The sequence below is a fragment of the Strix uralensis genome, chromosome 10 (assembly GCF_047716275.1).
Source record: "Strix uralensis isolate ZFMK-TIS-50842 chromosome 10, bStrUra1, whole genome shotgun sequence".
In the NCBI taxonomy this organism is placed as follows: Eukaryota; Metazoa; Chordata; class Aves; order Strigiformes; family Strigidae; genus Strix; species Strix uralensis.
Genome location: NC_133981.1, coordinates 2,378,079 through 2,404,094, shown reverse-complemented (window position 1 = coordinate 2,404,094; position 26,016 = coordinate 2,378,079). Strand labels below are relative to the sequence as shown.

At 47.3% G+C, this 26,016-nt stretch overlaps 1 protein-coding gene across 11 annotated transcripts in view; it reads left to right on the top strand.

The window, feature by feature from the left end:
* The window catches only part of SLC41A3 (solute carrier family 41 member 3), a 39,616-nt gene extending 15,513 nt beyond the window's left edge, over positions 1–24,103 (top strand). For 7 of the 11 annotated variants that reach the window (XM_074878843.1, XM_074878841.1, XM_074878844.1 and 4 more), the window contains 9 exons: positions 10,121–10,228; positions 11,032–11,103; positions 11,907–12,051; positions 14,150–14,296; positions 16,914–17,058; positions 17,775–17,854; positions 19,685–19,819; positions 20,612–20,760; positions 23,205–24,103. In XM_074878843.1, the coding sequence (XP_074734944.1) occupies positions 10,121–10,228; positions 11,032–11,103; positions 11,907–12,051; positions 14,150–14,296; positions 16,914–17,058; positions 17,775–17,854; positions 19,685–19,819; positions 20,612–20,760; positions 23,205–23,390 (1,167 nt within the window). In that variant the 3' untranslated portion in view covers positions 23,391–24,103. Of the gene's footprint in view, positions 1–3,236; positions 4,653–10,120; positions 10,229–11,031; positions 11,104–11,906; positions 12,052–14,149; positions 14,297–16,913; positions 17,059–17,774; positions 17,855–19,684; positions 19,820–20,611; positions 20,761–23,204 lie in introns of those variants that run through there. The other 4 variants (XM_074878848.1, XM_074878847.1, XM_074878850.1 and 1 more) reach the window with 4 other exon arrangements.
* Positions 24,104–26,016: the final 1,913 nt, after the last annotated feature.

The following is a 26,016-nucleotide window of genomic DNA, read 5'->3' as shown; positions in this document are numbered from 1 at the left end:
GGGAAGAGGGTGGCTGAGCTCCAGCCCCAAGGGCCGTGGTGGCACAACGCTTTCCTGCAGTAGATACAGCTGCATCACTCCTGGATGTAGCTCTGGAGAGTCCCGCTTCATTGCGCAAGGAGCCAGCCAGCCCAGCACTATTAATGCTTCATACAACCAGCCCAGCCTGTGCACCGCATCCTTTTTTAAATCCTTGTAGCAGATGGCTCAAATCCTTGAGTCTTCTCCCAGTCGAACTTCTGATTCTGTGACAGTCAGGACCAGGCCTTCCCTCCTGCGGTGTAACAATACAGAGCTTTAAGGTAGTGGTGAGCACCTAACTTTGGACAGTTTGAAGCTGCGGTTAATTTCCAGATTATAAATTGCTCTGTCTTTGCACTCTAGGTGATTCTCACTACTGTGTGCCTTTTTGTTAACCCTTGTTATTTGACTAGCTAGCTCTTGGGTCAGTCTGCCCTGACCTATCTGATACAGTGACATGGAAACTACTATGCTTGTGTTGACAACTTCCACAAATCTGGAGCTGTGTTCTTTTGTGATTAGCCCTGGGCTGATCTCCCTAAGCTAGAAGAGCTATAAAGGCTTAAGAGTGACACGGTATCCTTAACTGACCTTAGCATGGACTCAATACCCAGCAGAATGTCTAGTCAGATCAGAAAACACTAAGGCAAATCAGAACCCAGTGGCAAACTACTTTTTGTCTCCTGAGACGTCATTCTGAGAATCCTGAGCCTGGAGCAACCACTTTCATTTTTATTTTTCAGATTGTTCAGACCTGCCCATTCCTATGGATCTCTGACATTAAATGCGTGTTACCTCCTATTGTGAGATACTAAAGTGTGAAATAAGTTGCAGATGGGTTTATGATGTTGGAGGAGTGCTTTTCTTTCAGTGTTCTTCCCTTAGAGTATTTTTTTTTTCTCTGGGAAGGATTGGGCCACTAATATAAACAGAATGTGAAGCAAACCTCATACTCCTCTGAAACCACAAAAGTCTGGTTTCTGTGTTATGCAAATAAAGAGCTCACAAAGAGCTTTCATGTTAGTGCTTAGAACCTGGGAAATCAACCCATCCAGCATCTCATAGGAAAAGCAGGCCTTTGGCAATCAGCACAGTGACTTTTCGTGCATGATCATGGACTACTTGAGCACGTCTCATTGTGGACTCACTGCTGCTAGGAGCTGCTCTTATTTTCTAAGCCAATCCCTGCTGCTGCTGTTCCTGTGGGGCAACAGGAGGTGCTGCGAGGCTTTGGGCCCCAGGCACTCCCCATCTGCTTGCTCTCATTCTCTTCACATAACCTCTCTTCCCTGCCCTTTCCTAAAGTGGGGAAGAGAGGAGCAAGGTAAGAAACAAAAATACACAGCCTGATCTGACAGAGAGCTAGCAGAGTCAGGAGTGAGAGAACCCCAGCATCCGGGGGTATGGTCCCTGAAAAGCATTGCCCGCCCACAAGTCTAAGGAGTCAGAATAGTGATATCTGTTGCTAACACTGTCATGTTGTAAGAGTATTCACTGGTATCCGTGTCCCTTTGCAGGGATGATAAGGCACGTCTGAAACTGTGCTCTTTGGCACTTGTCATTTTTCTGTTCTTTTCTTGGCCTGTGGCAGTGGATGGAGGCCCTAGATCAGAGTTAGGGCCCACCAAAGAGGCTGGTTCTGCTTTGGCTTCTCCAGGACAATGCTAGCTGTTGGCTAGTTTGCAGTCATAGGGATACGACGTATTTGTGTGCAGAGAAGGGCAGCAGTGTGCCTCCCCAGGCTTTGCCATGATGAGTGGTGCAGCCATGAGATGTGGTTTGTTTTTTTTTTTTTTTTTCCCCAACTAGTTACAATATTTTTCCCGCTGTTCAGCAACACGCTCTTTCTTCTTAAACCTGACGTGTCTCTTTGCAGACAAATATGGTATATCTCTTTGCCAGGAAAATATGATGTACCCCTTTGCTGACAAATATGGTGCGGATCTTTATCAGAGGCTCCTTAAATGCATAATAAAATGACCCAGTGTACACACGCAGGTCACCTGAACCAATTACTTTCTCTGCATTCTGATTCATCGGTTGAAAGCTTTTTATGGTGCTTGCTTAGAAACAGAGAGAGCTGAAGCGTGATAAACCCATAAACCCTGCCAGGCTGACGCTTTAGTACAGGATGTGTTGTTGCTGTGTTTTTTAATGGCATGTGAGTCATTTGGGCTTATTAAGATTTCCTTTACATTAATGTTTATGCCTATCAGCAATCCAGTTGGCAGATATAGTGGCATATGGAACTAGGTGTGCACATTATCAGACCTTTGAAGACTTGCGGTAGCTGTACAGAAATTGTCCTTTATTTCCTTAAAGCTGCTGTGAGTTTCTAACCAGAACTGGGCCTTCATGCTGTCACTTCTCAGTTCCTGGCTGGTAGAAAGAGGTTGGGTCATGGGTGGTTATTACAGGATTTTTATTAACCTCCCTCTTCCAGCTATTGTGGGCTTTTTTTCCAGTTAGATTAGCTGAAGTGTGCTCCCTTGTTAGCTTTCAGCTAACCGGGCCGTTGTTAGGTGGAAGGAACACATATACACACCAAGCCAGCTGGGAGTGGAGAAGGCTTTGGGGGCTGTACCAAAATATAAACCTAGAAAACAGCAAAGGACAGAGTTTCCCATCTTTTCCATCCTGCCAAGCTTGCAAAGAGCTGCTGTGCCATCTCAGCCCATTAGGCTTCGTGCTTTGGTTTGCATGAATTCAGACCAAAAGAAACAGACCATCCCGAGGGCTGAGAACTTCCTCAGTTCCATGTTTATCTGCAAGACAGACACATGTCTTGTTCTGTCCTACCCTGCCGATGCATTTAGCTCCAGGCTGGGAACTCTCACAAGGACAGAGTCCACAAGCCATTAATCTTTATGTCCCTCTGCAGAGAGTGTCAGGAAAGGGGTTGATTAGTACAAAAAGTGTAAGTAAGGCAATGCAATTTAAACTTTGAATTTGAACTGAACTGAGAAACGTGTATCTTTTGGTGCCTACCGCTGAATACTTGCTTTCGCTTGCTTGCCTTCGCTGTGGCACGGCTGGATCTGGACCTGTAGTCGAATGCTGAAAAAACGCAGTTGCTAATGTACTAAATCAATCCTTCCTATCCAAAATTGTGCTTTAAAAACTTTTTGATCCAATTAGTCTGCCCAAATTAATGATTAGAAAGGAGCCCCAGCAGAATACCCTGACTCCCTTCCCTGCATGCATGACTTTGAGCTGAAGTCTTTACAGAGCAGGATACAAATTCTTTGGCCGTATGTGGTTATGATGCTCTGGTTCTTGACCTTGTGTCAGCTGTTTGGCTACGGAGACTCTGGGGTGAGACCCCATCTCTTAAAGACGGTCTCTTCCTGGGAGAATGCAGGAGCAGTGTGTTTCTCTTTAGGACAGGAAGGGAGACCAGCTCACAGCATGCCATGGAAACATTCACCCTTTCTCTCCCTTGCCTGTGGAGTAGCGAGATTACGGAGCTACCTTAAATAAGCTCTGGCTATGACTCTTATCTTGGCCTTTGCAAACTAGCAGAAAGTTGAAGTGATGACAGCAGATAAGGGTGTTCGCTTTTGAAGCTTATTGGCTGGTTCTCTGCATTATTTTTTTTCCCCTGAAAGCCAGTCATTCAGAGGTATAGCTGGCATAGACGGATCGTTACATCCCACGGAGGGGACAGGAGGGGCCAGGGTCTAGAAAGGCAGATCTTCTCTCACCAGCTGGCTTAGCTGTGTCACTGTCCTGGGGATGAGACCTGCGTCATATCGTCAGCCGTGAGAAATGTGGACTCATGTTTTCGTTGACCTTTCTTCACCTTGAAGGAGAGCAAAACGGATCCTGGTTGTTAACTCCCCACCTCCTCGGCCTTGGGACAGTGAGAAAAGTTCAACGTTGCTTATGGTGGGAGTGAGGGAACTGGGGCCAGTTCACAGCAGGCTTACATATTAAACCATCGTATCAAAGGCGAGCCGCAGTCTGACAAGAAATGTAACCTGAGGAGAAAGGACACTAGTGCGTTTGAGCACGCTGAGGGATTCTTGCATGACCTGTCACTCTTTCAGTGCTGTAGCCTGAGCAGGTCTTACTGGTTTTTACCGAGGTGGTGGGAGCTGAATGGGGTGTGGGCTCGTTTCTATTCGTCCACAGACATCTCCACAATCTTCTTTTCTCTTTTTTAATTCCCCCCTGGATACAAATTGGAGAAGTTGTGTCCGTCAAGTTTGCTGCCACGTGGGCTCAACCCAGCTGAATCAATTTTGGAGGATACCCTTGCTGCAACCCTCTGGACGCGCTCCTAGGAGGAGAAGAAGCTAAAGCAATTTAGCATCATTGCTGTAGTTTGACAAAAAACATTCTTTTGACTTCGAAGAGAGCTACCAGGAGGATCTGTGTGATGTCCTGATCTCCACCCATTTGCCCTGCTGAGCATGGGGTAACAGTGTTTGACCATGGTGGTCACCCAGTTACAGCTGGAACTGTGCTTCCATGGCAAGAAGCTGAGAGGTTTCACCTGCAAGTTAACCAGGTCAGCCAGCGGATTTCTCCCAGAGACTTCATTCTCCATTGCCTCCCAGATTTTCGTGCCGTTCCTTCTGGCTGGCTTGGGCATGGTAGCTGCTGGCCTCTTGATGGATGTTGTTCAAGTAGGTATATGTGGTTAGGCAACTTTGTAGTGAGAGGGTGGGCTAATTCACTGACCCTGAGGATTTGTGTGGTTTTGTTTTTAACGAGTGTGGTCCTAGCAGCCAGTCAGCAGGTTGGCTGTAGGCTTTTCCTGTGCTAGCGAGACACTATCCATCTTTAGAGCAGTACCTGGGCTCCTTGTAAAGTGGGCTAGTGGCTTTCAGACAGGCTGCCTGACACTGTGCATGAGACTGGGAGCTCCCTTCACTGTATCTGGCTAAGCACTTCGGTGATGACTGCTGTGAAGCGACTGGGATCAGACTGAGGCATGTTCCCCTATTGCATGATATTATTTCTTTCCTTCAGAAATTGCTGATAAGGAGATCTAGGTCAGGGTTGTTATTAACTACCTGTCTCACAGGCAAGTTTATGCTTTCCATTCTTTGCAAACAACCTAATGTAATCTTTGGTCTAGAAGGCATTTAGATACTGTGATGAGAGGCATGCCGGCAGAAAAAGATTAGCATTGCCTACAAACTGAGTGCTTCTTGGCCAGATTCTGAGGTGGGTGTAAATTTGGAATCACTTCCACTGACTTGCAAGGAGTGCTGCTGGATTTACACCACTGTGCCCACCACCAGAATCTATCCCATCTGTCTTTCTTTTGTACAGTGGCACAAATAGAAATGCAAAATTTGATCTAGTTTGGGCATCTCATGCCAGTGGATTTACAAATCAAAAGGCTGGCAGAGTTTCCCAAGGATATATCCTGCACTCTGAGCTCACAGGAGTACATTGGATTCTCTGGCATTAGTATCACAGCAGGAGCTAAATATGGATACTTGAGTGTTTGGAAAGACAATACCTTGCTGTTTTTTTCTTGCATTGGAAGAAACAAAGAAGGCAGAGAAGTTGAATTAAAGGGAATATGAGGAATATCAAAGAAGAGTTAACTGGAGTGGCACATGCTGTTGCTACGCTGTGTTTGTTGTCTCCACCTTGTGCTGTGCTTAAGCACAGACCTGTCTTGCAGCATTACAGAAGTTCTCAAACTACCCAAGATGTTATGTTAATAGTTAGCAGTTATCTCAGAGAAGGATAAAGACATAGTACATACCCACTCCATACCGTTGGTAGGTGAATAGGTCTTTGTCTAAAAGAAATCAAACACGCTTGCTAAGAATTGGGCTCTGTTCAAAAATGTAATTATCCAAACTGATGGACAACATAAGCCATGTATACCTACATTGCATGTGTTACTTAAACACCAGAGTGCGGTCTACTTTGTGTATTTGTTCTAGACTCTTAGAAACGGGGTCGTGCCTGAAGTACAATAATAGGAAGTGTATTTTTTGGTAAAGGTGTTTCCAGCTATGTTGAAATAGAAGCCATCAGTCAGTGGGTTCAGCTCCCAGAGGAAGTTTAGTGCATTGAGAGTCACAACTGGCAAAGGAGAGATGTTAGTGAGGTAAGCTGCTGTGGTATCAACAACCCCATATTTACAAGCAAAACCAGTAGCTGGGAAAATCCAGAGATTTTAGCCTTTAAAGGTTTGGATTATTCTTCTGTGCCTTTTTGTCTTTGAACTGCTTACTTTCAGCTTTTCTTCCTGCAAGAAACTCACTGTCCTGTCCAACTAAAAGCTGAGACTAAGTTTGTTTGCTTAAGGCCAGGTACCATAAGACTCATATTGGTAATCGTGAGGGCTCGTGCTACTGAAACTACAGGTTTTCCTAATCCAGGAGTCTGATTTGCCTATTTTTCAGGGGATGGTCTGGCTGGGGAATGCTTTACCCTATTTGCTATCCCTGCAAAACATTCTTAGGAAACTCCGTGCCTGCCTTTGACAGGGAGATATATGGGCAACTCGAGGATGGTATCTAGAGCATACATGTGAGTGTGATGGTGCTGCCCTTGTTTTGTTACATACAAAATATCTTGAAATAATGTGGTTCTGTGCTGGGAGTCCAGCTGGGTCTCTTGTTTGCAGGGCTGATGTTGTAAAGAGAACAAAGTGGAAATTGCCTGTTTGTGTCCTATCAAACTTTCCAGGATTCTAGCAGTTTCTGGCCTGTCCTGGGCTGAAACCAAGAACTGTTCATGTTACTGTTTAAAAAAAAAAAAAAAAAAATCAGCAAGAGAGATTTGTGTAGCCTGGTTGACTACAAGGTTCAAACCTGGGTCTCTCCTACTGTAATAAAAGGATGCTCAAAGAAGTAGCTATTTGCTATTTTTCTCTTCTTGGTTGTGCAGGGCTGGTAGTGTGGCACAGGTCTTCTCTTGCTGGACATTTCCACCTCTGCTCCAGTGATCCTTGGCCAGCTGGTCGATCTGGATTCCGGGCTGGCTGGCATTGGAGACCTTGCAGGGCCCTGCCAGGGTTTGGCCCACTCTTTTACAGTAAGGTGGAGAATCAGATTGAAGGTGGGCGATCAGATTTCAAACCAGAGAATTCAGGAGCAAAGCTTCCCTTTCATTCTCCCCTTCCACACCACTGCAGTGGGACACAGGCCAAATAAAAGTCACAGACAAAAGATAGCCCTGTCCTTTGTTGATAAAAGCCCCTGAGATGATTAGCATTGAAAATTTAGGAGTTTGGATTAGCCTGCATTTTATAGTCCAGGATCTTTTGATCTTTCTGTTGACTTGTTCAGGGCAGTGGAAAACCCCTGAGGTTTCTTAGCTGCTGCCGTGGGAGGATGGATGCCCTGGAGAGGTAACAGGACGTGGTTGGGACTGTGAGGACGGTGTAAGGAGGGACAGCGGGGCTAGACTGTAGCTGAGACTGTCTCAGTACATCATAGCCCCTCTTCCCCTTTAGGACCCCATGAGCAGATCCAGCTGGCACAGCGACCAGCTGCAGCGGATCACGGGGTAACCAGGTTTCTTCAGAGCTGAGCTTTAGGGCTGTAACTCCATTATGGGGACGTGAAGGAGGAAAAAGTCTCTTTCTGGCTCAGTATCCCTCTGGGGGGTTTGCAATGCTGTTCTGTTCCTTCTAGGCCAGTTTTCATCTCGAAGGACAGAGATGCTTCCTAGACTTAATCCAGTTGTCTTCATTCAGGCAACTCCTTGCCTGCACGGCTCTAACCTGCCACATTCACCTGGTCCGCCAAGGTGATGCCATGTGGATCATCTGTTTCTTCTGTATTTCTGCAGTCTGTAACACCGTGGAGTCCTGGCTACGGTGGTATAAATCATTATGAATCTGTCCTTAGGCTCTTGGTGAGTCACTAATGAGACTCAAATGGAGGCAATTAACTCAGCTTTTTTTATTAGTACAGTTGTGTAATTCTTTATTAATTGTTCAAAGCCTTTCAGTGTAATTATATGTAAGGCAGAGTCGCAAAAAGTCATACCTCATATGCTGAAACTACTGTTATGATGGCTCGAGACCTGCAAAATTCATCATGAACACAAGGATTGGAGCTTACATTGATATAACAAAGTCATATTTCCCAAAGGTGACACACACAGAAGATACAGTTGAGTTCTTCTGTTGCTTTTTATTTATATGTCTTTTTATGTGCAAAATATGGAAGGTCTTACATATGAATGTCTGCACGCCTGTGTATTTTAAATGATTGGGGGTTTTTACATTATGACTATGAAGTCTGTTTTTTCTCCTCTTTCTTTTGAAGGTGTCAGAGGTGAGTTTGGATCTATATTCTTAATTAAAGAGAGAGGGGGATTTGAATCTTTATAAAGGGATGTCCGCCCCTAGATTTCTCAGGTATTTAAGTTCCACGTTAACAAATTCAAACAAAATTGTAGTGTGTCAAATAAGGTGACTATTCTGCTATTATCTGTTATTTACTCAGCAGTAACTTACCTTTAACATTTTGAAACATGCCTGTTTCCAGGTCACCACTGCCAGGAAATGTGCCTTTTTGTATTGATGGTAATGTTTTGCCTGTTACCTGCACCTCTGAGGGGTGTCTTGCATCATGTGCTCAGCCCCACTTTCACTCATCCTGGCTCAGAAGGGAGCTGTGAGGGCTCCCCAGCAGACAGCCACACCGCTGGCTTCCCACAGCCTCCCAACACCAAGCTGTTACAGCCTGTCTGTATTTCCCAACGGGCTGAATGTGTCAACATTTACTGAGTCTCTCCAACCTCCTGGATTTTCAGGTTTCTCGAATCCCAGTGGATGTGGGGAAGGTGGGCAGGGGTCTGTTGTTCATTTTGTCCTTTAGTGCCAGAATTTGTGGCCCTCATACAATACTAGTCAGTGACAAGTTAGAATTCATGAACAAGTTGATCCTTCACGTGATGTATAGCTAAACTATGGATATTTTTGCCACAGGATGGCATGTGCCTTGAAGGGGGGAGATTGGATGAGTACCTGAAAGAGAAATCCTTTGAGCAGTGGTAAGCGTGCAGAAAAACCCTGCCAGCTCAGTACCCCAGGGCAGATAGTGGTAGGCTGGAAAATGCACAGGAGAATTAGCCTGTCTACTTGTCATACTTGTCACACCTGAATTTGACTCCTGGTAGAGGTAAGGATAGGTTAGATGGACGTTTGATCTGACTCATTGCAGCTACTCTTTTTTTTTCTTGTATTCTGCTCTTAGATGTTGGGCTAGTCGTTTTTTCTTCACGGTGAGCTGCTCCGTTTTGTGATTTCATCCTGATTTCATCCTCTCTGGCTACAGTGGGACTTTGCCAATATCCTTCAGTGCTCAGGGGGTGAATGAATTATGTTCCAAGGCGCTGTATGGTAGATAAATTAGAGAAGATGTGTTAATCAACAACGTTTCTTAAGGTTTCAGATAATTTCGAGTGTTGCAGCTGATTCAACAGCTTTGTACAGTTCAACTTCAGAGGAGCAATGATAATCAAGATATTGGCCCAGCAGTTCAGGCTTATGGGATCTCTTAATTCAAAATCATTTTTCCAGCTGTGCTGGGAGCATTCTTGGTAACAGGAAGATTTAGGAACTGCCCGTGGAGGAGAGATACAAAATCTCCTTCCCTTCCACCACCAGTCTTAGATGCTTAGTTAGAAGTTTGGTAAAAAAAGACAGACACAACTTTTTGTTGTTAGATCATTTCCAGATCTTTGTGTTTATTCTTACGAGTCTGGACAGCAATAGGCGTTCCTGTGTCTAGTGTCAGTACAAAGGATGGAGAGCGTGCTGTATTTCATTTGGCTTGTGAACCCTAATTATTTTTCATGTTGTTCTTGGCTAATGCTAAAGGCACATTTTAATTTGTGGCTTTCCAAAATCTTCTGCTGCCCTCAGGAAGAGGGTTCCTTCCCTGTTAGGATAGTGCTTAGCTGTGCGTGAGATCAGAAGGAATATTGCAAGCTCAAAATTGCTTCCTTCACTCCCAAAATGCAACCAGCCCCGGGCAGCATCTGCCCCCACGTGCATAGCAGACACCTGTAGAGCAGGTGGTGGTGGGGGAGCTCACTCCCTTTTGAAGCAACAGCACTGGACTGGTCAGCATCACAAACTGAGGACATTGCCTTTGTTTTCTTCCAGCACTGGGATGTGTTTCGGACAATTACGGAAGTTTTTATCCTGGTTCCTGCCTTGGTTGGCCTGAAGGGTAATCTTGAGATGACGCTGGCATCCAGGCTCTCCACTGCTGTGAGTGTTAACAAGGTGGTGGTGGGGGGATTAGCAGGAGACATCAGGAGATTCTGCTTTTATATAACCACGCTGTGTGTATGAGACATGCCCTTTTCTGCTAAGTAGAAACTAGGGGTGTATGAGTGTTAAAATAACGTGTTTGCCCTCATTTTGTAACTGGAACAGAGAATTTCCATCTGTGCTTTGAAGGTGAATTAATCCCTGGGTGGCCAGTTACTGATATTTTGGGCCCTGTGACACACGAAGGAGACAAAGCCAGGGCTCCACAGCTGTCAGCTTCAGTGTTGGATTGCTTTTCTGCAGTTATTGATCCTTGAGACACCCAGGGCTTCCCAGCAATCCTACCTATGGGGGAGCAGACCGAGACTTCTTGGGACCTGCAGTAGCTTTTGCTACTCTGGATTTGATTTCTCCTATCTCCCTAAGCAGTTTTGTTTATTTTGGACTGTTTGTATTGCATGTCTTGGGAGAAATCAGAGCTTAACAGAGCAATTTAGGGGAAATGAAAGAGGAAAAATGGTTTAATTTGTTCAGCTTTTGGTCTGTGCAGGATGTGGTGGAAGTGCCCACTCCACCTTTAGCTGGGTGCCCTGTGGTGCCTCTGATACCCCTGGGACACTGGGCTGGATGTGATGGAGATGTGTCAGGAAGGAAGTGCAGGGAAGGCTGGGAGATGCTGACCTTTGCTCATGCCTCTCTGGCTTTAGCAGCTGCTTTCCCACAGGGACCAGGTGAAACTGCATTCAGCAGCCACCTGTGCCACAGGAACACATTTTTAGGGTGTCTCTCTTGGCTCCTAGGCTAACACCGGACAGATGGATGATGCCCAGAAGCAATGGAAAATGGCGACCTGCAATTTAGCCCTCATCCAGGTGAGTCCCTTCAGCTGGGAGAGGAAAAAGGCCCTTTTCTCTTGCTGTGCTGCAGCCCAACAGCATCTGTTCCCAGCACTGCTGAATCCCAAGCTGTTGATTTCAAGCAGGTATTCTCAACAGAGCCAAGCAGAGCCCAGGACTTGACCTCCAATAAAGCTCTGTGTGGCCCCAGAGCTTGTAGTTTAGCTGCAAAACACATCTAGACATTCATTGCCTTTGTGGACAAACTGAAATAATGAAAAAATCTTTTGCAGGGGGAGCTGCAGCACAATCCCTGTTTCACAACAGTCCCTAGATAAAGCCTGTTGTTCGCTGGCAACGTTTGGGAATCAGCCTTGGGCAGGAGGGGAGAGATGGGAGAAATGTGCCTCTTGTAGCTTTTTCTGCTTGTTAAAATCCAGCAACCAACCTAGAGGTTGCACATGGCAAGGCCACAGGGGTTGCAACATGTGTCTCCCTGCTTTCCCTTATCTCCTTCCACAGCTTTTAGCTTGCTAGGAGTGCTGTGTTGATGGGGAGCCCGTTTTTCTGTTGACCAGGGCTATTCCTTTTCTGATGGACTCAGTGTCCTTTGCTGAAATGTTATCTGCCCTTTGCAGGCCTCCAAAGTTTTTCTCCAAACTTTGTTAGAATTTTTTTTTTTTTAACTTAGTGGAGCCTTACAGGGATGCTGCTTAAATACATAAGCAATCAGCATCTCTGCAAGGCTTAGGTGTGTGGAAATGCTGCAGTTGCATGGAGCCAGGACTGCCGGGGAGCAGATGCGGATGGTTGCTCACCAGCTGCCTTCTGGTCCCCAGGTCCAGGCCACTGTGGTAGGACTTCTGGCTGCTGTTGCTGCTGTGATCCTAGGAGCCATCTCCAAGGGCTCTGTGGAGCTGAGCCAGGCTGCCGTGCTGTGTGCCAGCAGCGTCACCACAGCCTTCATCGCTGCTCTTTCTCTTGGTGAGTCGTTTTGGTTCATCAGATCAAACGTGCAGTGCTCAGGTGTGGAAAAAACTGTCTCTTCTGCCAGGGAGGCCCAACTGACGTCCTTTTGGCCTGGCACAGGGGGGAGGGATGCAGGAAGCCTTAGTTCTATGTCTGTGGCTTTCACCCCTGCTGCATCCTGCCTGTGCTGCTCTTCTCCCTGGATCTGTTCACTGGGCTCTTGGCACCCGCAGCAGCGATCAAAATGTCCCATTTCACCTGAGATGTGAAAAATGCCCCGTGCTCTGTGTGGGTGCGCACACACCACACCCCCCCACACTTCCTCCGTGTGTCTTAGGTGACATGTTGCCATCTGCACCGGCCGTTTCCTAGGCGAGAATGAACTAAAGCCATGCACAAAGCAGGGTATTGAGAGTCTGTTAGCACAGACCACGCTTGGGGTGGACTTGGGTCACCCAATACCCCGTGGAAGATTGTGGCCAGCCCCTGTGACTTGCCTGCTGTGAGCTCTGAGCCAGGCAGGCCCCTCCTGGCTCTTCCCCTTGCAAGGGAAATGTGCTGGGGTGGACGGGAGGAGCGGCTCTGTCGCCTGAAGATGATCAGTTTGTAGGTTTGCCATATGAGGGCAGCACGACACCCTGAATAGAGGGAGCTGGCAGAGTTGGATACAGCAAGTTTTCTAAATAAAAGAGACAAGTTACAGCAAGTGCGTATCCTGAAGCTGGAGTCAAAGGGTGATTGTAGATGCCTTTGATGAAAAACATGGGATGAGGCAGTTGTTAAGAGAAAAACAGCAGTCCAGCTTTCATTAAACTCTTCCCCTCCGTCTCCCTGCTCGGTGTGATACAGAGAGGCTTTGCTGCTGTATCATCACAGGCTTTCAGCTAGCATTAGTTTCTTCCCTGGACGTGGCCACAGGCAGCCTGTGTGTGGGTGTGCACGATGGAAGCTGCTATTTTTATGACCAGGGAGGGAAGCAGCATGAACTGTGCTATGGGGAGGGGAGCGTCGGTGTCTGGGAGGGCTTTTGTGTGAGGCTGTGTGTCTGTGTAAGGGATGTTGTATCAGGGAAGGGGCACAAGTGGCATTTCTTAGGGGAGAGCTGATGCTCCTGTGCACGCTCAGCTTTGGTGGGCCTGTCCAAACAGGCACAGAGAGGTGGTGAGCTGGAGGGAACCACCATTTGTCAGGCTTCCTTTGGGGCGTCCTGTCAGCCACAGAAGGGCTTTGCAGAGATGTCGTGTGTCTTGTCTCAAGGCTACTCTTGCCTGTCACACAGCAGTGGAAGCTGGCCAGGCAGGGTTTATTCCAGGTGGCCCTTCCACAGGCCTGTGAGAGATATGATGGCTGAGGGATTCCCACATGTTCATCAGGGTTTGTGCTCATTAACTTACCTGGGCAAGCAAAACTTCCCTCCTCTCCAACAATGCTGAAAAGCAGCTGAATTTTCCAGGTGCAGCACAGAGGACAGGGGAAGAGAGGTGATGTGGGCCACCTCCATAACCCCTTGGCTCTGGAGCTGCTCACAGCATCAACATCCACCCAGTGCAGATTAAAGCACCCCAAAGACTCTGGGACATGAGGGGTCGGTCGAATGGCTGGGCCGAAAGGCTAATTCAGGCTACTGTAAGGAAGCTCGTCGCTCCTTAGTGGTTCAAACTCAAAGAAATTTTGGTCTAATATGGAAAATATCTTTGTGCTGTGGAATCCAGAGCAGGGGATGGCACCAGGAGGCTGCCGCATGCCTGCTGTGTGCTTATCTATGACTGTGCTTCGTGCCTGGTCCTGTGTCAAGGCAGCAAAGATTAGGCTGCTCAGGAGGGGAGCTTCTACATTTGGGCCGCCTGCTGATATCTCCTTTGATCCCTGGAATTTGCTCGTGTGCCTGTGAGCCTTTGGTGCAGTTCATAAGGGCAGAGTCATGCCCTTCAGGTTGGTGAAAGCAAGAGGACAAATTCCTGGGGATGTCCAATCTCCAGCTGCGTGGTACCGCTACAGGCAATCTGCTGCTTGCTTTTCCCAGAGTCCGCATCCCTCTGGGAAACAGAGCAGCAGCTCTGGGGTGAAACACAGCAGGATGCATTCTCTGATGCCTGCTTTGTGTCTTCTCTAGGTCTGGTGATGATTGGCGTGATTATCGGAGCAAGGAAAGTTGGGATCAATCCAGACAATGTCGCCACACCCATAGCAGCAAGCCTCGGAGACTTGATAACCCTTTCCCTGCTGGCAGGAATCAGCAGTACACTCTTCAAATACATAGGTACAGTGTTTAGCAGGGATTTGCAGCTCAGCAAGAGAGGGATGAATCCTTCTGAAATTCTTACAGGGTGCTTACCTATTTCTGGGACGTTTCAGAATGGAGGCTGCCATGCCACTGGGGTAGAAAAATAACCAAAGAGGCTTTTCCCAGGCTCTCTTCTAGTAGCAAACTGGAAGGCATAGCCTAAGAAACACAACTGGGATTTGTCAAAGAAATGACCAACGTGTATTGCATAGCTTTAGAACAGACGGTTGACATATGTGACTCTGACTCTGTTCCTGCATCTGTCGCTAGCCAAGCATAGCTACTTTCTGTGCATGGGTAATAGCAGGTCCTTCCTCACAAAGTAATTTCAGAGTTTTGGCAGCTGTAAAATATTCTTGATCTTCACACGTGGAGAGTGGTGGATGAACAAGGTATTATCAAATTGGAGGGAGGGAGGCAGTGCTGCATTGGTTTGTGCTCACAGGACTCTGAGCAGGAACTGTGGCTGTGGGGTTACTGTGCTGCTAGTTGGCAAAGACTTGGGCACCTGTTGACACTGAAAAGCTCAAAACATGCAGCAACGCAGTGATAGATACCTGACTTCTGCTTGGAAAGTGCTAGGCTATTTAACATGAGCCTAACTTAGAACAAAAGAGGAAAATAAAAAGATCCGGCAAACTCAGTACCATTTGAAACCCAAACTGCTGCTTTCAGACTGTGAGCAGAAGCAGTGAGGCAGCTGTTCTCAGTTTGCATAACTTGTCCCACATGCCAGCAAGTGCAGGAGTGAAGGAGACCACATTGCAGGGAGAGGCCCACGAATTGCTTCCGTCCAGTCCTCCTTCAGCTTCAGAGGTGCGTTTTTTTAATAGGCTTTTTCCATGACGCCACCACACCTGCCTCTGTAAAGCTACTTTGTCTTTCAGTTGCTACGCCTCTGATAATATCTCCTGGGGAACACATGGTGGAACATGATAACCTCTGTGGTTGTGACCAGAGAGCATTTGTGATGTTGTCGGAGTAGTTTAAATAGCTTCTTGAGGTGGAAAATACTCAGGCGCATAGACACCTAGACATTGGGAGCATTAAGTGAGGCAGGTAGGAGGAAAGCACTGTTCATGGTGGTTGAATAAATCCATTTCCCTCCCCAGTGTGTAGTAAGGGACAGGTCACGCTGTGACAACTTCTGGGTCCTACCAAAATGTATCCTTCAAAAATGCCAGTGATTCTGTAAAGTTTGGAGCATTATGTGCTATCTGATGCAGCACCATCTCCTTCTGCAGAATACCCTTTTGGCAATGAAGATTTTCAATTTTTAAAAAAATCAACCCCGGTCCTTCCCAGTCCTGCGTAATGGAGATACAAACTTTGCCAAAGGGTTTCAGCTTGCTTATGGGCTGTATGTGAGAGAATGTGGCAGAACTGGAATGTGGAGCCTGAAGTCCATTCATCCTACCAGGAGTCTTTCTGTTGGCTTTGATAAGGTTTGAGAGACTCCAGTGCCCCGTGTCTGCATTATTTAAGAAGGAATTAATTGCCGGAAAAGACAAGGGGTGGGTGTAGGAGGTCCAGTACAGCACCTAAGTCTCTCATACAACCCCTCTGTCCTAAATGACTCCAGGTGGTAAAACACTGACAAAACAGCAGCTATTTACACCCAGAAGCAGTTGCATTTTAGTGCTGACTAAAGCCCCGCATAAAGAGTGCACCTCTGTGTAAGAGCCCTTGATTCATGGAAGATATCATCACATCAGTGAGATCTCACCCAGGTAGCCCGAGGCCCTGGCAGTGTCATTGTGAAAAATGCACACTTTGAGCCTGCTTCATCCCCCAGATTACCTGCAAAGTCTGCCTTACAACCCGCTGGCTTTGGCCCCAGCACAGAGACCAGATGGAGAGCTTTGTTGAAGAAGCATTTTTATATCAAAAGGGTTGGCATCATCCCCATTGCTTGAAGGTGTTTCTCATGCTTCTGAGTCATGTTTATTTTCTTTTAGTGCTGCACATCTACTTATTTTTTAATTCCTTTGCTTCTAAAGGTCACTTCAAGGCTATGCCCCTACCAAATGGAAAAAGCACCTAATGGAAACACATGTAAGCTAGCACAAAAGAAACCCTGGATCTTAACTGGCTTAACTGTGCAAGAGAGCATTTCTTCCTATAGAGCAGACCAGCTGCTCAGCAATTCTGCTCGCTTGCCACCAAAAGTACCTATTACTTCTTGTTTTAGGTGAAGGCATGAGGTGTCTGTCGTAAGTGTGATACAGCTTGCACACAGGAGTTTCCCCCTTGTCCTGCTGTTTGATTTGTACCCCGAAGCCAGAAATTTTGTAACTTTTTGTCTTGCTTAGTTGGAGATGGAATTGGAGACTTGCTCATCTTCAAATATAACTTGCTTTGAATCCTGCTGATTTTCAAACAACATCCTCTAGCAGTGAGTTTCAGGGATTAATTATGGATTTCTGTGGTGGAGTGAGGTGGTTGTGTAGGGAATATCTTGGTTCATGTGATTTTTCTGCTAACGTAACTCAGTTGGAGAGCCCTGCTGCCTTTCCTCCAGACTTTGTGCAATATGATTTTGGCAACCTGTGAAGCCATGGGCATTTAATTCAAGTTTTCTTTTCCTTGCCAGATATGAAATACCTTTCTCCTCTGATCTGTGCTGTCTTCATTGTCATGATCCCTCTCTGGGTTGCTATCGCCAAGCAAAGTCCTTCCCTTGCCGAAGTCCTGAAATCTGGATGGCAGCCGGTCATTGTTGCCATGAGCATCAGCAGGTAAACGGAGGAGCTGCTCCTGAGCCCACACCTGTGTGCACACTGCAGAGAGACCCTGCGCTCGTTAGAAAGCCATCAAAAATAAAACTGGAAAGGACAGCAGAAAGGTGTTGGTCCAGTGCTTCTCAGCCATTGGAGGCCCTCCAACAGGCTGTGAGGTAGCAGATAAGGAGCCCCCAGATGACTGGAAAAAGCAAGTCATTGTTTTAAGTCTCACCTGCACATCCACACACCTTATGGGTGCAAGCCAGGAAACCAAAAAGGGAATGATGACCATCACAAATAGTCAGACTTCAACCTCATTTTCATCCAGCTGTAAAGACAGAAGACTGCTGAATATAGAGCCAGGTGGTTCATTCCCCCAGTGCTACATCTTTCAGACCCAGCTGAGATCTGGGAGAGAATTAAAAAAACCTGCTAAGACCAGTATAAAAGTGTAGCAAAATTTTTGGAGAGGATGATAAAACTTCCCTGGCTACCATCAGTTTTGCTTAAGGGTAGGCAAGGAGGTCTTCCTGATCTCATTGTGCTGTTAAGAAAAACTGTAAGGCTATCTATTGGTGAAAACTGAGCTGTAAAAGGGGTAAATGGTGAATAGTCCAGCCCCAGCGATGGGGAAGAAGCAGTAATTCATCTCAGTGTGGGATTTTCACAGCATAGGAATTACCCTGGGAAGAGAGATTGATCCACCCTCATTGCCTGTCCTTTTTTAACAGCATTGGTGGGCTCATCTTGGACAAAACTGTAACTGACCCAAACTTTGAAGGCATGGCAGTTTTCACACCTGTGATTAATGGTAGGTTGGGCAGGGGGGGTGTTATGCATGCTTTTATTTACACCTCCCCCTCCTCCCCAAGGTGTCCACTGTTGTCCCTACACAGAGGTCTGTGCTCAAGTCCCTGCTCCCATCACAAGTGGAAGTGAAGTTACTGGTCCCTATTACATCCCTACTTACTCATATCTTGAAGTGCCTCTGGAGCAAAATAGGCAGGGCTGAAAAATACTGACAGAGCTGTGGGAAAGGTTAATGGCATCTGATGGTTGTCTCGGAGCTACATTGACACCTTGACTTTCATAACATCAAACCTACTAAGGATGTCACAACAAATCCATTTTCCCTGTCTCTCTCCACTCAGTAATTTGAGCTGTGCAATCATCCCCTATACAGATTGTTGATAAAGATTAATATATTAAGATTATATATGTGTATGTATATATAAAAGATTATATATAGGGATTTTAATACATATACTAATATCTTTTGTGTGTATATTTATATTTGTTTGAAGCCTCACAGTACTTTTATACACATACCAGCACAAACTGCTGGGGATTCTGGCATCACTGAGGTTATTTTTCTGCTATTGTAATGTTCTTGCAGGCCAGGCCCGTTCCAGGGGACACCCACGTTCCTCGGGCAGGCTTGGCTTCGTGCCACCCTCAAAGCACAGTGTCCTCTTGCAGTGTCACAGGGTGTCACCCAGCTGTAACCTTACTGGATCTGCATAAAGACAGCCACCTTGCTGACAAACTCTTTCCAGCGTGGTTAGCCAAAGAGCCTGATTAGGAAAGTACAGTCAACAGCAATTTAGTTGAACAGTGATTGACCCAGACGTCGCTCTCTGGGGGCGGGTGACCTGTCTGGCAGAGCTGGTGGCAGAGTTACACACCGCTCCATGTCTTTGCACAGGTAGCTCTTCACTTCCCACGTGCAGGGGAGTCCTGCAAAGTGTGGCAGTGCACGATTCAGAAAGCTCCCATCTTGAGCTGTGTTGAGCTGGTCTTAGTATTGTCACTTTGATTTTGCTCTGGCAAATCTCACATTTAATGATGGAGCATTTCCTTCTTCAGGGAAGGGAAAACATATAGCATCTGGCTTGTCGTTATCTTTTCTGTGGCATTTCTACCCTGCAAATACTCAGGGGGGTGGAGGTTTGCTCCATTCTGTGGCATTTCTACCTTGCAAGTACTCAGGGGCGTGGAGGTTTGCTCCATAGATCATCAACCCTCTATTTTCTGCTGGAAAACGTAGCTGCTTTTTCATGTTTGCTAGAATTAATCAGTCTGGAAGGAATTAATTTCCTTTTAATTACCTAACCTATTCGGGCTCTGATTCATTTTCATATGATTCCTTCTCATTTAACAAGTGTCTTAGGTGCCTTCAGACAGACATATAATCACTCTCTGTGATGTTTGTTGTCTTTTAAACAATAATGGCTGTCTGGGTGAGTAAATCCAAGAAGTGGCTGTGAGCAGCATCTGTCATTGCCTGCGCTGCTTTCCCCAGGTGTTGCTCACAGACTGCGTCAAACCAGGTGCAATTACATCATCTTCAGAGGCCACGTGGCACTTACAGCCGGTGCTGGGAAGCGAGGGAAAATGTTTCCAATAAAGCAGTCAGGAGGAGACGATCACTGGAGCCTTCCTGATTTTTAAGAGCTGTTCCTGCCAAGTGAATAGTGCAGCATCACCATGACATGTGGGATCAGGTTTTCTTTTTCTCTCACTGCTGCTCTCTGAGCTTGTAAGTGAATGCAGATCGACTCACCTTGGGCTAGGTTTTAGACTGATGTTTAAAAAGTGCAGTGAGGGTGGTTTACAGGTTTACTGTGTTTTGTCCTCACAGGCGTTGGAGGGAATCTGGTCGCCATCCAGGCCAGCCGTATTTCCACATTCCTGCACTTCTGGAGCATGCCTGGAGTTTTGCCATACAAGATGAGGCAGAGTTGGCCCAACCCCTGCACCACATTCTTCTCATCAGGTAGACCTTGAACCCTAGGTGTCCATGTCCCAAGGCCTCTCATCAGAGAGAGCTCCTTTATCAAGCCTGATTGGCGAAGGACTAGGTGGGTTTCAGAGGCAGAATTTCCCCTTACAGGGAAGATACACAGATTGGAGAGAAAGCATCTTTGCAGTGGGCAGCTTGAAAAAAAAAAAGCGTGTGGTATATTTGCTCACTGGCATGAGAAGAAACAGGCCTTCAGGGAGCACTAAAGAAAGTAATTGAAAAAGAATCTCAAATATGATCTAATAGAAAGTAATTTTAACCATGGCCAGCCTAGAGCCATCACCTGTGGACAGAGGGGTGAATAGAGCATAACCTTGCTGAAAACCAGTAATTCCTCCACCTTCAGTAATGGATAAACATCAGTAAAACTGGATTTGGGTCGGTTGTCTTTTTCTATTGCAGGTTCCTCTTAATTTCTCCTGCTAGGTTGGGAGTTACTGCTAAAACAAACTAAAAACTGGGAAAGTGGGTTGCAGCAAGGCAGAGCTGAAGCAGTGGGAGGTAGAGAGTGGCTGAGAGGAGTGTTTGGAAGGAGTGGATGAGCGTGGAGCACGTCTTTGGCACATAGTTTCAGTGCTAGACAAAGCTGCTGGGCTGGTACTGCAGATGCTCCAGATTGCTGCGTGATCTAGAAAAGGCGTTAGCAATGTGGTTGGTGGGAGGGGACAGCCCCAAGTCTATGCATTAAAATACACAGCTGCCTCCTGTCCTTCCCGCCCCGTCTGCAGCCCCTGTCATCGCTGTTTCTGTCTCTGTCCTCTGCAGAGGTGAATTCCAAGTCAGCTCGAGTCCTGTTCCTCCTGGTTATCCCAGGGCACCTCGTGTTCCTCTACACCATCCATCTGCTGCAGGGAGGCCACACGTCTCTGTCCTTCACCTTTGTGATGTTCTATCTGACTGCTGCTTTGCTGCAGGTAAACCCCAAACTCTCATCCAAAAGGAACCTCTCAGATACTATGAAAACAAAGCAGCTTCCAGGCTAAGCAGGAGTCACGGTAAAACTTCCAACAGTGGCCCACGTTTCCAATCGTTTCTAGTGTGCTTCCTACCAAGCATCATGTATTTTCTGTGGATCCAGTCATACTTCACCCAAATTGCCAGGGTCTGGTTTCCCACGTGAGCACAACTGCCCTTAAGGGTGAGTGAGGGTTCAGAGGGGAGATGAGGTTATCATCATCCGCTGAGCTGCAGTGAATGTGCAGAGACACACTTAGCAAGGAGGTACCTCTTGCTGGAGGTGGTACCTTGTTTTACCATGTCTACTCCTTGAGTCTCTAAGCCCTAAGTGTTTCTAGACAGCCACTGGTCATCCCCATAAGGGACAAGTGAGAGGCCGTGAACAGGTTTCCCCACTCATCTTGGAAACTGTTTTCACGTATCACGGTGAAGACCTAGGGATGCCTCTGGGCAGGGCCGTATGGCTCAAAAGAAAAGGGCAAACCCAGGCCTGAGAAGTTCATCTTCAGACATAAAAGTTCTGGGTAGGCAGTGGGTGTTTCATCCAGTTTGCTCTGTCTATTCCCTGTCACTGCTTTGCCTGCCCTGTAAACTTTGTCATCTCTCTCAGAAATGCCCACGGCTGTTGCTTGAACTCACAGAGGCTTTGGCTTCACTTGCCCTTTTAAATCCGTGGCTCATTAATTTGCAGGGTGAGGTAGCTGACTTCTCGCTTTGCCTTACAAGCAGCCTCGTGTCTGTGGGTGAATTCCTTGCATGTGTAAACAATCAGTTTTTCTTGACCTTTGCACAACCCTAAGCCCAGCAGCACAGCCATAGTTGTAAAGGAAAAATATTTATTCTTCTCTTTATGCATCGAGGTAACTCCTCAACCAGAGCCAAGCATGAAAATACGCGGAATAAATGACAGTGTGAAGAGTAGAATCCCAGCAACGCCACTGACCCTGAAAGATTCCCATGGAGGCCAGTGGAGGAGAATATGCTCAGCCTGGTTCTTTCTTCCCATCCATTATACTTCATAAAGGAAGACAGAAAGAAAGCAAGGGGAAAGCTTGGGTCAGCTGGAGGAAGCCCAGAGGGAAAGATCAGAGGCTTAGAAAACATGACCTCAGAGGAATGATTGAGTGGACTGGGGTTAGCTAGTCCAAAGAAGAGAGGCTTGAGAAAAATCTGGTTAACAGCCTTTAAACTACCAAGTTTCTGTAGGGAGGGACAGAATAACATTTTCTCTGTGGTCACTCAGGATGAAACATGAAATCACGGGTTTCAAATGCAAAAAGGCAGATTTATGTTAGACCTCAGGAAAAACAAGAACAGGAAAAAAAAAAAAAAAGGCAAGCCATGGGACTGATTGCTTAGAGTGTGGCATCTCCATCTTTGAAGATTGTTTAGCACATGTTAAACAAACAACCGTCAGGAAAGATAGACACGTTTGATCCTGTATTGAGACAGAGGAGTGGTCTGGATAAGACTCTCTTCCATCCAGCTTTAATTTCTGTTATTCTGTTATTTAATTTGCTTTCCCCATCTCTCCTCCTCCCTCTCCCCCAACCCAGCCTGCAGTTTTCACCTTTAGAAACGCTGCTTCTGGCTTTGGTTCCTGTTGTGCTGCAGTCTCCCATGGAGGGACCACAGATGTAGGGTGCAAACTCTCCCTCCCTTCTTATTTCAATTAACTAGACAGTCTTTAATCTTTAACCGAAGTATTTTTTTTCCTCCATCTGTTTATCAGAATTGGGAATGAAATAGGAATTAAAAGAAATCACAACAAAGATTTTGAAACTGTTGAGATGAAAAAAAAAAAAGAAATTATTTTCTTTTTTTAATGTGTCAGTGCTGCTTGGGATAACTTTGATGTAAAAACTGCCTCAAACTCCAGTTGTCCACTGAGACTTTTAGGAAAAACAAAGTAGACATGATCTGAATTTCTAATGGAAAAGAGAAGGATTAAGAGAAAATAATCTGGCTACAAACTTATCCTTTGGGGCTGCCTGCGTATTCATAGCAGCCTGCTTTCTGGTGGAGTGAATGCGAGCTCTCCCACTCAGGGCATGGGAAGTGGGAACCGTACCTTTGGGGAGATGCTTTTGGTGTGGCCAGACTCCCAGTTTGGCCCACGTGATGCTGGTGAGTGATTAAAGCGTGGCCCCCACGCTTGTGGCTGGTGGTAAGGGGCTGTGGCACTGCAGGTGACGCCAGGCAGTGCAGTGCCTGAGGGTTTGAGCCAGCTATGCCCAGCCCAGCTCCATCCTGCAGAGAAACGGTGCTTCTCCGGGGAGGGTGTTACCTCTTAGTTTCTGGGAGCTTGGCCGTGGCCACCTCGTTTTGGCTGTGAGTTGAGGGAGGCTGTGTGTGACCACCTTGCTGCCTCACAGCAGGGCCTCTCTCGCCTCTCTCTCAGGTGGGAATCCTGCTCTACGTGGCTGACTTAATTGTGCGCCTGATGTGGAGGAAGGCACTGGATCCAGATAATTTCTCCATCCCCTACCTCACCGCCCTGGGAGATCTCCTGGGCACCGGCTTCCTCGCTGTCTGTTTCCGCCTGGTTTGGCTCGTCCATGGCACAGACATGAACTTGGGGAACTGAGAGACCACGTGCTGCTCCGCATCACTCGTGCGACACGGTGCTTTCCTCTCGGACAGCGGGGTACTTGGTGACAAGCGCTGGGTCACCCGGCCGCGCTGGGCCTCCCCCAACACCGCATCTCTCCTCCCCGTCGTGCCTTACAGCTGGGCTCGCCCGCCCTGAGGAATCGGCACCCGTAGACTTGTGCCCTCCCAAGTGAGCAAGCCGGTTTGAAGCAGCACCTGCTGCTCATACCTTCACCCAGCAAACGAGGCGTTAAGGAGCATTTGGGCCATTTGTAAAGGAATGAGCGTTTTGATCAGGTCCCTACCACCCCGCTCCAAAGCCTGCCGAGGTCACTGCATCCCATCCTGCAAAGGGGACAGCGCAACCTCTCCATCAGACTCTGACTTTGCACCAAGGGAAATTCTTTTTTTGCCCCCCGTTTTCTCTCCCATCACATCCCTGGAGGAGGAGAGCAATCAGGTCTTTAAACGTGTCTCTTCTCTGTCACTCAGACGCTCGGGATCTGACGCAGTGAGTTCCTCCGCGGGAGGTTATTGAGGGATTCCCCCTACCTGCCCTGGCAGCGGCACTGTTGTCAGACCATCAAGCTGCATTGATTGCATTTTGGGGGTGGGAAGGTTTCTTTTTACGGTTTATGAAACGTCCAGTAGTTAAAATGTTTATAGAAACACACACACACAAATAAAGTGGTTAAAAAAAAAAAGTAATGATGTGGATTTGGGGGTTGTTTTTTCTTCACAGAATCATCTAGGTTGGAAAAGACCTTGAAGATCATCTAGTCCAACCATTAAAACCATCACCTAATCCAACCATTTCTTGCTGTGACTCTGCCTGTGTCTGGTTCAAACTCATCAGGTAGAACTTCTCGCTTGCTTCTTTCTCATCCAGTCAGGGTTGGACAACACCATTTTAACAGGGCTTCAGGAAAATCAGTTTCCTAACGAAGAGCAGCCTTTTGCAGCCCGTGTGTTTCAGGTTGCAGTTAAAGCCTGTTCCCTTTCCCACAGTCGCCATCCACTCGTTAACAATTGCTCTGTGATGAGTCTAGAATCTGTGTGTGTGTGTAAGGACCGTGTTGGGCTGGGGGAGGGTTTGGCAGATGACTCCTTAGGTCCTTGCTCCGGGGCGGCTATCTTGTGCTGCCAGGAACATGTCAGGGAGGCTCGTGGGGCTCCAAGCGGCCACTTCTCACTGAACCCAAAGAAGCTCAAGAGTCAAGAGTTGAGGACACGAATCAAACCTTTGAAAAACGCCCCTAGGCCTCAATTTTAATAATAATCTGCCTTTGTTTGTGTTGGAGGAGGGAAAGGGGGAGGTCAAGTCCCAGAGCCTGCTGGCAGACAGATGCCTTGTTCAAGGACCTGCCAGCTCTTAAACACTTAAATCTGAGCTGTGTTGGGTGTCTACTGACCTCGGGTGTTTCTTTGCTCCCCGTGCTGCTCTGATCTCCTAGAGCTGCTGCAAAGCTGAGGCCCCTGCACAGAATCGTAGGAATCACAGGATGGTTTGGGTTGGAAGGGACCTTAAAGATCATCTAGTTCCAACCCGCCGCCATGGGCAGGGACACCTTCCACTAGCCCAGGTTGCCCAAAGCCCCGTCCAACCTGGCCTTGAACCCTTCCAGGGAGGGGGCAGCCACAGCTTCTCTGGGCAACCTGTGCCAGGGCCTCAACACCCTCACAGGGAAGAATTTCTTCCTTATGTCTGATCTAAATCTACTCTCTTTCAGTTTAAAACCGTTCCCCCTTGTCCTATCCCTACCCCCCTGATAAAGAGTCCCTCCCCCCTTTCCTGTAGTCCCACAGGATCAGCATGTGGCTGAAGATCCCCAACAGCAAAAGCTGTTCACTCTGGGCTGCCAGGCATGGGGGGAAGAGCACTCCCTGGAAAAAGAATGATCTGTCACCTCCCCCCTCTCCAAGCCTCCTCTTTTTTTTTTTGTTATGAAGGATAAATTACCCCATGCTGGCTGAGCTGGAGAGCATGCACACACCAGCTTCACGGTGGGGGAGATTTCAGCATTCGAGGCCCACACTCCACCCGTCTCAGGCCTCGCTGCTTTATCTCTGGCTGCAGCCTGTGCGCTGTCAGCTCTGCTCGGCTGCGCCGCTGGCCCCAAGCACCCGTGGGTGGTAATTGCAGCAGCTGAGGGGGCTTGTGGGGAAAGCAAAGCCAAGCGTCTGACGGCCGCTCCCGGTTTGAGGGGGCTGCATTAGGAGATACCTACAGAGATATTTTAATAACTTGAGCTTAGCGTTTTGTTTTGTAAACCTTTATTAGCTCCAGTTTGGTGCTGGCGTGAGCAGTCCTGGCAAATAACTCCTCCTGCCTCAATGCTTTTCTCCTTCTTGCTGCATGTCCCAACTACCTTGGAGAGGTCCTCTCTGGACCTGGATGCTTTTGCTGCTGGTGTAAATCAGGTAAGATTGGTCCTAAGGCCAAGCTGCTGAGGCCTCCCCAGCCCTCTGCAGGGTCCCAAACACGTGAAACTCTTCATGCCCCTGCTCCCTCCCATCCCCCAAAAGCCCCAGACTGGAGCCTGTGGCTGGGCCAGACTACAAGGGACCCCCATCACCCTCCTCCAGCATCAATTCCCTGTGCCCAACACACGGCTGCGCTT